Raw genomic sequence first — 13,551 nt, 5'->3', positions numbered from 1 at the left:
TGTTATTCAAATTCATCCGATTTCTAAATTCGTTGGAAGAGATTTGAATAGCATATCTGACTAGCATACCTAACAAATTATAGGGATTCCCAAGCTACTTTTGATAACTCACATCACGAGTTTAGCCAACCTAAAATTAAGAATATATAGCCAAAATTGTTAAATTCTATTTATTAGAAAAATGAAGTCCATCTGCTTTAACGTGTCCTCGGGGTGGTAACTTTGGTGAACCACCCAATCCCTCACACTTGAGTCACCGATGTTTACCATCGAGCCGCATCGTCCAACTTTTTAGCCGTCAGGGACGCGTTCACGCGCGCGTAACAGACACGTTGCGAGAGATCTCTCAGGTAAACGCGAGTGCAATATTACGTAAGCCAGATATGGCAGCGTATCGATCGCGGTTCGCACCATTAGATAGGCCTGTGTAAACATTTCGCGCGTTTCATTGGCGACGTTTTGTCGGTGTCTCGCGGGAAGGACGCATTAAGCCGTCGCAGGAATAAAAGAGACGTCGAGCGAACGCGAACCGCGAGACAGGGACGATTACAGGCAACGATTACATCGGAACCAACGAGTCACGTGGATAGGGGAAACGTTTGCATCCCCCTTGGGGAATTGGCCCGAGTGGTAGAAATTTCGCGCTTGAACCCACCCGTGCGAAAATATTTGCTTTTCCGGCTACACCCTTAATGAGCCTGACTCGCTGATCATAGCTAATGAGGGCGAATGGATCGAAAAATGTCGAATCTGTGCAACTATTATGGACATGTAGGTGTTAAAGGAGCATGTATTCCATTCAATTGCAAATGAGCCTCAATATATGACTATATGTTCGATGGAACGTTTTCAAATAATAGAATATTTGTGGCTATCAGAATTCAGGTATTCTCAGCTGAAACTGGAATCGGACCATGGCTTCATGATTCAATACCTTGTATACGAGGATTCGAGGATATATTGTGATCGCTAATTGTACTATTGTTCAATGAGGTTTAGCGATGCATTGAAAGATGAGTGGAGGATGATTTACACAGAGTTTAACTGTGATAACTAACCCAACTGAAATTGACGAATCGTTTCTGCATGGCATTTCTCATTTGGGAGGATTTGAGGATGCCAATCAATATGTTCATTTGGTCTGGCGATGAGTTGACAAATGAAGGGTGGTGCAAATAGGTTTTAGACGTTATCCGATTCCTCTGGGAAACGATATTGGAATCTTTCCAGTGATTTGTCGTCGTTTTCGATCAACTGGTACAAAGTAAAATTTGACCGAAAATAAAAACTAAAAACATTTCATATTCCATGTCCTGTGTTTCGAATTGACGTCCATAAATTGTGATGTTCCGCGAGTGTATAGACTTGTCACACGGTAGACGTCCTTGCGTATACATGGATCGAATTTAAATAAGTGATGCTCCCGTAATTGTTTCAATGTTACCTTTATGCTCGCGCGATTAATCTGTTAAGGAACTATCGATTCGGTTGTGGCTTGCGCCATTTCATCTAATATTTCAACGCAAATCGAAAACCCACGTCATTACGGCACTGCTTTATCATGCTAGACGCTTTGCTTGAAAGTTCGTTGACGACACCGGCCGAAAAGCTTGAATAGCTTGATGTATATTTAAAGGAAAAGTTCGAAAAGTCGACAAAGTTTTTCTTTCTGTTTTCTCGAGTCTATTTTCTCGCGTTCATTCTTTCGCAGCTGACCCTCTGAAACTTTTCTCTCGCATTTTCCTAAGTAGACTCCGACGTGACGCGAAAGTAAAGTATTAGGGTAAAGACGCTCTACAAACCAATTACTCATTTCCAATTAATGAAGCTAGACTCCACTCTCGCGTGCGAAACGAGCAGTTATCGAAGGTCTTTGACATTGTTGAAAGGGGGACAATACAGGGAAACCTCAGCAAAGCTTGAACCACATCTTGATTTATGTTTGTTGAGGAACAACAAGTTACAGCTCGTTTCAAAGTTTCAATTAATATCAGTTGGCTATTTTGCAGAGAAAACAGTTTAGGAGCACCCCTCGATAACGTTTGACGCGTCGTGAGATCGCATCAGATGAAAACACAGAATTTATAGGGCAATCTCCTAGTGCAAAGATTGCACTGTGCAATGGCCATATAGATCCCACGCAATAGGCTTCGTTGACATTGCAGGGTTAAGGGTTGAAAACCGCCCGGGATTTTTATTGGTAATCATCTGTCTTCGCCAACGCCAATAAATATTTCACCAAGAGATCAGAAGATGAGCAAAACAGTCCTAATACCTTAAACTTCTCGAAAGAATCACCGATTTTATCTTATCCAGGTGACAAATGTCACCAGCGTCCGATGCCACCAACGCTATCTTATCACGAAGCTCGGCTGGGAGCATCTACATTCAGAGATAACGAAAACGAACGGAAACGGAACGTAAGCGACACCTACCCTCGCAAGCGCCACGAAACGCGCTATCGGTTGAAATTTCGCCAGACTTCCGTCCGGTTCTTCATCTGGGGCTGCTTTACGATCGTGTCCGCCGTTATCTCACCCTCCGTTGCATTCCACCCCTCCCAAGTCGGATCCCCTTGCGTCCACTGGCTTTATTGGCAGCTGTGCTAAACTAGGAGCTGAGAAGAATGTAGTTTCCACGTTCTTCCCATTGGACAGCGACGTTTTAACTTCCACAGAGTTCGCAGGAGTCGTCTGTGTAGGAAAAAACTTAATTCGCAGCCCCAAAGAACGGTAAAACTGGCCGATTCGAGCATACGTGTGCAAATTTCGAAACCGCTTTCGAACTCAAACCTTGTATATTTTTTTAACGAACTCGAATGTTATAGGAGAATTTCTTTGTTAATTATCGCGCTAGCGAAACAGAGAGGAAGTTCGTGTAAATCATAAGAGTATAACTAACCCGAAGTATAAAACGTTACCGCTGTTGAAAGTTCTGACAGTTAGACAAGCTCATCTGCACACAATGCTGCAGCTAAAGTTAGTCTCCAAACGTGTATTTCAAGAGCTAACCTTGCCCTCCTGTCTAGATGTCTAACAACGAGACGACCACCGGTGTGAAGCTGACTTTTCGGTAGACTTTCGTAGCACTTGATGCACAGCATCGATAACACTTGTAACACGGAGTGGTGTATGATTTTAGACGTAGGTGATTTATCTCACATAGCGAATGTTTTATTTCTTAGTACGATATCTCTTGAAACAATTTCCTTCACTATTGATTCGGAGATGAAAGAACGTCGAATGAGACTCGACAAAAGAGCTCCTGAGATAAAAACTGATGTCGAGTCACGCTCGACATAGAAATGCAAAGAGTTAAGAAACCAATAAACAGTATCCGCTAACTCCCAAAAATACAGTCCCGTCCAATATTCGACGCAAGCTTCGAGTAGCAATAGAAGCACTCGAGCCAAGTCTCTTTATTTAGAGCCTGGATCAGTCGAGCTCGTTTTGGTTCAACGCCGATCTTTGTCACTGGATGCTTCCAACTTTATAGCAGCGCGATGGGCTTAACTTGATTCGCTTCGATCGAACGTGGGGTTGAAACGCCTGACAGTTCTCCGTTCCCTTCTAACTCGAAGGGATAACCGTGGTGCCACGCATTCGCTGTGTCGTCGAACTTTTATTAGTCACAGATGCGATACGACCGAGAACCCAATTAGGTATAGATATCCCAATTAGGAGTTGTAACGACTCCGAAACTCTTCGAAAAGTCCTCATTAGCGACACTCTGGTCCGCGAGTTTCGTTCCTCGGCAAACCGAGAACCTTGCGCGTATCTACAAAGCTTTGCAAATGATGATGGAAGAATTTTTCATTCTCCAATGCTAAAGAATTTTGGTGCAACATTAAAGGTAAGAGATAGAGTCAATCCCATAAATATTCGTACCCTCTATATCCATTGAAGAAGTAGGTATTTTCAGAAAGGGTATTCTCAGAAAGTATCATCCTATATTTGAGACAAACCGTTCTGTTTATTTTTAGAGAAGAAGCACAATAAATTTCATAGTAGGTATGGTTCTTGGCTTAGAGTCAGCAGAGGTTGCATTGATCCAACGCGATCTCCGATGTTTGCTCGAACTCGATCTTCGGATTGCTCGGTATAAGCAAAGTATCGGTCTTGAGATGATTTCTGCTTTGTATCTTCTATATCTATTCCAAACCAATTTAAACGCGTGCGACGCTATTGCTATTTCCTTTAAAGAAGCAAATCTCGCCATCATCACCCAGTTTGCACGAATTAGTAGACGACAAGGGAGAAAGCCGCGGCTCAGTCTCTCGATGGAAGATTCCTCGAAACGAAAGCCGTCGTCTGAGCCTTCCTCGGAACTTTAATTAATGGACAACGACTGGTGGGTTCAAACACGGCATCCGAGTGCACCGCTATACTCGTCCTTCGCGTTTACATGTCCTAATTCCATAATGCTGAGGAGGACCCTCTAAGAATACTCAGTCGCTGGCGTCAAGGCGAATTAAAGCGGCACCGATTCCCCTGTTTCAGCGATTAATTTGTTACCGCCGTCGTCCGCTCTCGTCACATGGAACACTTTAACGAGTCTACAGCGCGGATGAGCTCAGGGACCAGTTGAATTTCCATTCCGACGGGAACTACAATTTGCATCCCATTCCATTCCAACGAATCGTCGATCTTACTTCTCTTCTAATTACTCGAAACAAAATTATCTTGTACATCGCATTTGTATTCCTTTGGTCCTGAATTTTGGAACCAACGTAAAATTCTTTTGTGTTTTCATGGAATCATCATTTGTCGAAGTGAAAACGTAGAACATTTTCCTTCCATGAAAAGAGGATTTGTTGAGAGAGGGTTTTACACGTTTCCAATCTGTAGCGAAAGGTTTCCACTCGTTTCTACTTTGTTGCGAACCGGGATTTATCAGCAGAGTTGCACAACTGGAGAGTGTTCTTCGTGAAAACCGTCTACTTTCGATGCTTTGGGATTGCAACGCTATAACTGAAAAACTTTCTGTGTCTGGCCAAAGTCGGCTGCATCTACTGGCACCAGGTCGATGTCTATGTCACCTAAAATGAAGCTCACTGTAACGTGAGTTGTCCTTGACTTCATTCAAGATTCTCGAACCCAGAGAAGACATCCCCGACGCAAATTAATTTAAGCTTAACGAGCTTTGGATTTGGGTCTCGCGCATAATTTGCCTGATAGTCCTCGGAGAATGTCAAATCCATTCCCTATTCACTTTTGCACTAATGACGTTGTGTTTGACTTTGTCGCAGCGTGTCGTCAAGGACAATCAGAGAGGCTGAGCTCGACTGTTCGAGAAATTCTAAAGTTGCTGCGTGCAACTAGAGTAACTGATAACACACAGTCAATTCATAACGTTACGAGATATCACAAAGTAGTTTAAATAAAAATTATCTCTCTTTTTCAAGTGTTAGCTAATAATTGAACCTCAATTGTAGATAGGAAGAAGTTTCCACCAGAGCATTCATTTCCAGCAATTTCCTTCGGTGCAAAAGCTACTTTATAAACTTCGAAATTTGTTGAATTTTCGAGTTCACGTTCCCTAGCAGTCGTGTTTGCTGTTTGTCAAAAAGCTTCGCACGGATAAGCATCAACGTTGTCGAAAATACACAGGAAGTTGGTTCGCGGGTGTCGAGCGAAGGGAATGTGTTTTCGTGAAATGTATTCAGGTACTAATGCGCACGACATCGTCACGACAATATTATGAACAGAGAGCGTTCAAGCGAGACTGTTACCCGGGGCTTTGCTTGGAAGCCATGTGCAATAAAAGGCGAGGAAATTGTCTACGCAAATACGGGGCTTCCTGCATTCTACTGCTTCCAATTCGCGACGAGTCGCATAATAGTGATAAGAAAACCGAGAAGAAGATACAATGGTCTCGGACAAAAATTTCTTCGACTAATTAACGTGGCACACTTGAGAAATATTCTCTCGTGAAGATGCGTCGAGGTTTTTAAAACACGGACAAAAGAAGTACAGAAGTACAAGATTGACTCATGATCTGGAACCGAGTTAACCACGTGTACTTTGAAAAGATGCTGTCTTCATTAATAGTTCCAACACTTGGCGATGAATATATTTGAGAAGAAACTCGTTATTCTAGAACGATTTATGCTAACACTCGTCTTATATTGTCACGTATTTTACTAAGGCAACTTCCGCTACCTGAGAAATGCGAATGCAACAGCCGGGAGTGTTTTGAAACTTGCCAGCATGTGGTCGTGCCCTAAAGCCTTGTACTCTCAACTTTTCTCTCTTTTTTCGTCAATAAATCTCTGAGTTACTTCGAACGTATAATATTCTTCCCACGTTGCAGGCGTAGCGGATGCAGAATGTTTTTCATGAAAGTCGCTGCGCCAAAAGTGCAAAGGTCAAGTTATTTCTAACAGATTTAAACAATTTTTTTCACGACTCGTTTAATTACTTTGGAGCCGCTGCAACTTACTGCGCACCTTGTAATTATTTGCTGATAAAAATAATTAATTTTGCGAATGCGTCCGACGTCGTTAATATTCGTTACGTTCTTTAATAACTCGCGAGAGAACATCTTCGTTACTCGAATTAAAACTTCACCGTGTTATTCTTATCGGAACAAATTTCAGACCCGCTTTGAACGCGAAACTTTTAACACCTCAGCTTACAGATTAAGTGAACTGCCAGATGGAAATTAATATAAATGCGTTCCAGATCCCCCGAATCCCTTGCAAAAATAATTTCTCTACGGTTTACGTCACCGATGAAATATTGCCGAGGAAGATAATTAACGCCGAACGAATTATCTCGAAAGAACAAGGTAACACGGGCACCAGAGCTACCTGAGATTACATAGGTACCTGTATAGCAATTAAATTCATTCATTTTCAATTTAACTCTTGCTGCAGTTGCCCAAGAACTTTGGTCGTTCGAAAAGTTGAAAAGTTGAATTGTAAGGAAGCTGGAAGCGTACAAGCAAGCTTCAGGGGACAAAAATGAAATGAGCAATTTTATCAATCGCACTTTTTCTACAGCCCGCTGTTATTTATCACTTTGACTGGTAGAATTCGTTCCAGAGTAATTGCGCATATTCGCGAAGGCTAGTTACGAAGCTTCTACGGTTTTAAACCTAATCTCAAGTAATATCTACGCGAGAGATACAGTTGGAGTAGTAAATACAAATGGTCCGACACGGTCGTCGATGTGTGTAGATGGTATTCCTGGAAAACGATGGAAATGGATTTCTCGTTCGTTTCCAATTCCAGAAACGTAAATGAGGAATAATAGACGAGTCGGTAGCCCTTTTTCGTTGGCTGACGGAAAAACTGCATTTTGAAACAGCTGCCAGGTCGCGAGAACGTTGCAATTTGCTTCGATGCAGATTGCTGACCGCACGCAAATCCGAACGCAATAAAATTCGGGAAAAATGGAACACGTTCGTTTATTACCTTCTTTGTTTCAGACCCGTAACGAATGTTAATGGAAACTCGAACGGCCGTTGATACAAAATTTGCTTCAACGTGTCGAATACTGTGACAGTCACCAGGTTTTGCGGTTATAAAATTTTACGAACAAGGAAAACGTTGACAAATATGATAACTCTAATCGTCCAGCGATGAAGCATATCTGTATCTAATTCAGGAAAATTTAAACTCGGTTATGGAACAGCACGCTTACCAAAATATTCATGAAAACCGCTAATCCGAGATCTGATAGAATAACTAAACAATACTGTATGGATTTACCGAATTTATTATACATGGCGTTGGAGCACGAGCTCAAATTATGTACGTACCAAATTCAATAAAACAGTATAGTTACTGCTGTCGGTTTCTCCGTCAAGTTTGGGATTAACAATTGACATCGATGGTAAATTTAATGAATGTATCGACGTTTAAACAGCGTACTTGAACAGGTGAACACGAAAGACTCGCGATGCACGTTAAACGCGTTATCCATGCGAAACTCGTTAAAGCAACGATTCCTAACTAGTCGAAGTCCTAATGAATAACGTATTGCTTACCGTCGAGAGTTTGCTCTGACCACAAATCCGGGACAACTGGATTCACTCAGAGTGATCCAATTAAAATTTACACAAAAGTTTGCTTGGATGTCGAGTTATCGGCTCACTTAAGTCAACGAAGTCCGTCTTAGGAGGGTGAAATTCCGTGCCATCATTTCAGCAAGCATTTGATGGGTAAACGTCGCAACTATTAGTGTGCTAATAGATTAAAAATAATATTTCATAAATTCTCTGCTTCAAAATTTAAAATCGTGTATCATCGCCCGATTCAGCGATGCCCAGCGTTCTCTGGAGTCATCGATCAAGCTTCAACTGTTGACCAGCGCGTGCAACGGGGAAATCTCCCCGAGAGTCGCTAAGCCACGGTCAAGCCTGTGAAAATATTTCAGCCCGCGCGTGACAAGACTGCGCGACGAAAGCGCGACCAGTGCGAAACAGCGTGGAAGAAAACGAAACCAACGTGAAATCTCGAAGAGCCGGACACCGTGGCAACGGCTAGGGATACAGCAGCCCGATTGAAAGTCGATACTTGAAGTTCCCCATGCGCTACTACTATATCCGAACGCTTTGCACGACGAGACTGGGAATCGATATTCACGCGTGGCTTTAAAGTCGATAACATTGATCCTTGGATTCCTCTGAATCGTCGATGTTGGTACCAATGACGAGCGAATCGTTCCACTGGAATCCGAATGAGTGACCGTTCAAAGACCGACAAGGTATGCGAGTGGTTGGTGTTTGACACGTATACGGGTTAATTCTGGGGAACTTTGATGGATTAAAACTCGGTTTCAAGTGAATGTAGAGATAGAGACTGATAAATTTGGGCTGTTAGACTGGTTACAGATTTAGTAAATACTTGAAAAGTCCATAAAGATTAAACGCAGCTTTTAAGTACGCCTAAAAGTGATGAGGACGCTCCTCTACCGAGGGAAGCAATTACGTGCTCTCGTGTCCATGTAATCCGACGTGCTATTAACGGGTACTTGCGAGTCTTGCACTTTTAAAGACGTTGCATTCAAACGCTGATGCGAGGTTGTAAAACAGCATCGCGTATCAAACCGATAAGCTGATCGGAGTTACAGTTTCATGTCAGTAATAAACGCGCGAACATCTTTCCAGCGGGGAAATAAGATGATAAACCTGGTAATATATAAACTGTAATAACGATTACAACAGGATAGAAACAGTTCTAAAATATACATATATGTGCTGTCGTATCACGAGTAAGACGACAGAACTGAAGTAAAATCAGAAAATTTCTTTAAAAATTCGCGTGGCGCTCACTGTGTTAAGAAATAAATGATTCAATTGTATATAATTTTATCGAAGAAATAAGGTATGTATACACCTAGAACCCTGGATTCCAGTCCTCTGGAATGGACGTAAAGTCCTCCTTCACGTCCTCTGATCAGAGGATCTCCCATCGATCCTTCGGTCCATCGCTGGAACATCAACCTCCAAAACGAGCTAACAGATGTCTAACTTGTGTGTTTCAGGAGATGGCCACGTGACGCGACGGACGAGAACACGGCCGCGAGATGAACACGAACGGGAACGTCGGATCTCAGGAGGGTGGGAACGGTACCGATTACGGTTCCAGCGAGGAAACGGCCGCCCTGTTGAGCAGGGCGCCACCCCCGCCGGTCGTGGTTGCCGCGGCGTCTCAGGGCAAGCCGGTGCTTACGCGACAGGATCGAGCAACCTTTTTGGTTGCCTCGCCACAGTTGTCCGTCTCGGGGCTCGGCGGCTCCGAGGAGAGCGGCACCAACGAAGACCCGGCCACGAGATCGGTACCGGACATCGAACTGCACTGCAGACTCGACGGGGATGCACAACCGCAGCCACAGCCGCAGCCGCAAGTCCAACTTCCGGTCGTGCCCACCGTCTACCGCTCCAGGCAGCATTCCCACCAGCACAGATGTCGTTGCGATCGGAGGGACTCGTTGGCGCCATCCTCGGCGTTGCATCTTGCGAGGAGCGTTTCTAGGTTAGTGCAAAATGTACTGACTTTTTCGAGCCTTTCTCGAGCTCCCCGCAGCGATCTAGCGAGCTCTTAGGCGATATACGACAATAATGGGTTTTTCTCATTGCCGTGTTGCCTGGTGGGTGCGGATATTTACTGCATTTAGGTTAGGCTCCCTTTGGTTTCGCGGTAAACGTATCCCTCTAGCGGAAGGCGATGGAGTTTTAAAACGCGGATTATTTTAGCAAGGTGCACGAGAGTACATGAAACTGCGACTATTTACAAAGTTACAGCTACTTTGGTACCTAAATAAGATTTTCCAAGTCCCATCTATTCTCTGATCTTACTCTGTAATATTCTACGCATCCTAAGGGAGCAATGGTTCCACAGTACTTGGAAGTTAACCCTTTCCTCGCTTTCAGTAGTCAACCCTTTCAGACCTGGATTATTTCTTCTTCTCGCACTAATTGAATTTAATTTTTGGGGTTAACTTGGATTAAAATTTTGTCAATTAATAAGAACAGTCGCACTGAACGCCAGGTCCGAGAGGGTTAATATTCGAATAAAATGTTGATCCTATCGGAGCTATATTCATCGAACCGATGACTCATGAACTCGGTTAGAGAAACACTTCCACGCAATTAAACTCGCATTTGTTGGACGCTTATTCGGTGAGTTAGTAGCACTTTCCACGAAACATTCGAGCATCCATCTGTTATCTTGCATAGTTGGCCGCTGCAGCGGTTGCCACGGTGAATCTCCAACTCGACACAATGTGAGACGCGAGTACGGTCGCCGGGGCGTTTACGGAAAGTTCCAATTTATGTAACTGGCGGAGTTAAGGAGTTCCGTTGCTATTTCAGAGCATATCGAAGAATGGTTCGAAACAGATTGTAACACGAAAACCCCTTGGCGCGCCATAGCTTCCAGCGTTTAAAGTGGCGTAGGTTACCGAGCCACTAAGCGGTGGCTTGTACTTCTTTTCAAGAGTGACAACATTCTCAACACGTATGAGATCTAGGAACGCGTTATTTCATGTTGGTATATTCGCGTAAAGTAATTTGCGACAGGATGTACACTCTCAGAAAACTTATTACTGAACGACGTTTCGACTAATTTCGATCCTTTTCGAATGGAGATACGTAAAACACGAAAATAAAAATACCTAATCGAAAGAAACACAAATCAAAATGTCACCGAAATTAGGTACCAAATATTTGCTTTCGTAACCATAAAAATTACACTCGTTCCTTCATCGTCCATTTTTCAAAACTAATTTATCCGTGTTCTTTCGACCCGAAACACGGGTATCCGAACATTCTCGCATCGTTCACCCGCCGTGGCACTCCGATGACGAATGATACAAGAAAGTTCAAGATGCTCAATCCCCTGCGCTAAATGAGGATCGCAACAAACAACTTCTCCTCTGAGAACGTTTATTCGGTGTCGCGACGTAGTCGGGTCAATATCGTCCAGCGACAACGAAACATAAATTCTATGGAGGAATTCAGTTGGGCGACAGTTCGTCCCTTTTCTCTTTAATAACTTGAGTTGGCGTCGGTGTTCCCAAAAAGGGCTTCGCCTCGGAAGGTTACCGAGCGCGGAGTGTTAAACCCCCGACCTGGTTTCGAGGATGCAGCGGGACGTAGGAAACTTCTGTTGCTGGAATGGGCCGGCGTTTCCTATTTTCAAATTCGAGATAACGTCTGTTTCGCTACGCGTCGTAAAGCAAAATGCCAAGCGCGGATTCTCTAGCATAGAAGAGAACTATATTTCAGGGAATTGCGTGTTAGATCGGGGGTACTTTACGAGCCGTGCTCTCGATGCCGCGGGAAATTTGTGGCTCTTAATTAGTGTTCTGCAGCGCGTCCCGTAGGAAACGAATAGCGTGTGTACATATGGTAAAATATTACATCCGTGCTACGTCTTCCTGGTTGCTACACTATCGCGAGCAACGCTTTTTGCTATTTTTAATAAACGTCGAAATTGAGTCGTGCGAGCACGTGTAAAATCTATCGATTTAATGAATTTGATGTATTAAGTTGTCGTAAAACTTAATCAAATTTTTCAATCTCATTTACAATATTTTCCCACCTTTCTGACATATTATTCTGACATATTATTACTATACATATTCTGACATTATTATAGTCTCTATAAGATTTCCCTAGTTTTTTTTATTAATCGTATTCGATAGTATTTTCTATATTCCTATACTCAAATTTGAACTATACAAATTATACAGTATTCGGATTAAAAATTCCGAAACGTTGGTGTGTTCTTCCAAAGACAAGGGTACTTATACGCCTTGAGGTAGCCAGCTTCCGATAGGACACCCTGTAAATCCTACGGAAGCCACCCTATTGAACTCGTCGAACGAGACTCTATTTCTGGCACTGTATCTCTCGAATAGCTCCCATTCGTTTGCACGCGTTATATTCCTCTCCATCCTCGGAAAGTCATTTACTGGTCAATCGTTCTTCTTATCCTGGGATGGCGGAGAAAACGCTTGAATCGCATCGGGGGGAGAAAACGAATACGTGAACGATACTTTCACTGAATCGCTCTTCATCGCAAATACGGTTCCATTCGTTTTCTTTCGATCCGTTGGAAACATTTTTGAAGTCATTTACAACGACAAATCTTAGCTCAGACGACTCTAAGTCGAGGGAAACTCTCTTACGACTCGGTTGCGTCTGGAGACGTTTTCTAACTTTTCTTGTGTAATGGAATTTCGATGAAAAATTGTCTTCGTAACTTTATCTTCACTTAGAAGTTAAAGGGTTCCGAATGTTCCAATACTTTGGTCGAATGTAGTTTCTATGTTAATTAAGCTTTCCAAAGAAGACAGCTCTATGAAGAGTCACACCTCACGGACGCCGTGGAACGTTGGTCCATTTCGAGTAATAAATCATGATCAGCCTGTTCGAAACACCATTACGCAAGACAAATGATACCACCGTGAAATAAAATTAATTGTCCTCTCCCCGGATGCCACAATGACTCAAAGCGTAACGCGACCACTTCGATTGCGTTATTAGCACTCGAGAACGGAACCGCGGGATACTCGAGTCCATTGCTAACGATATCTCGGGATGACAGTCTCTTTCCATCAGCGATGTCCCGAACCGAGAGCACTCAACTTACGGAAGACGCTGGACAAAGAGCCCCGCTGACACAATACCTGAACGCATTCAGCCAGGGGAAATCGAATTAGTCGCTTCCGTCGAGATTCAGCTTGGCGCTCCCTCGTATCAAGCTCCTCGACTTTTATATTCCATCGGCTTTTCTTCAGTTCCCTTTGTGCTCGTAGGTTTGCGTGTGGTCTCCTTTGGGCCAATACAGTCGCGAGCCAAGCGTTTCGCCGGCGATGCGGCCAATTTAATCGACACGTCGCGTAGCGTTGCTTAAATTGTCTCTTCGATCGCTGTATTAATAGCTAGGAATCGTTGTAAAAAATTATGCGACACTTGTGGAGCGTTCTTAATTTGTTGCTGTACAGAATTATAATCGATGATTTGTATAAAATAACGTTTCTACCTAACCCCAAACAGCAGCAAATGGATGACGAGTAACGTTGGTCTCCCGTGAGA

General features: G+C 43.3%; 1 protein-coding gene across 1 annotated transcript in view; it reads left to right on the top strand.

Annotated features, from left to right (window-relative positions):
* The window catches only part of LOC128886571 (small conductance calcium-activated potassium channel protein), a 193,588-nt gene that overhangs the window by 50,083 nt on the left and 129,954 nt on the right, over positions 1-13,551 (top strand). The window contains exon 2 of the mRNA XM_054141566.1: positions 9,492-9,982. Coding sequence (XP_053997541.1) covers positions 9,534-9,982 — 449 coding nt within the window. The 5' untranslated portion in view covers positions 9,492-9,533. The remainder of the gene's footprint in view (positions 1-9,491; positions 9,983-13,551) is intronic.

The sequence above is a fragment of the Hylaeus anthracinus genome, unplaced genomic scaffold, assembly GCF_026225885.1.
Source record: "Hylaeus anthracinus isolate JK02 unplaced genomic scaffold, UHH_iyHylAnth1.0_haploid 11985, whole genome shotgun sequence".
NCBI lineage: Eukaryota > Metazoa > Arthropoda > Insecta > Hymenoptera > Colletidae > Hylaeus > Hylaeus anthracinus.
Note: the sequence above shows the minus strand (reverse complement) of the source record. Positions and strands in the feature narration are given on the sequence as shown.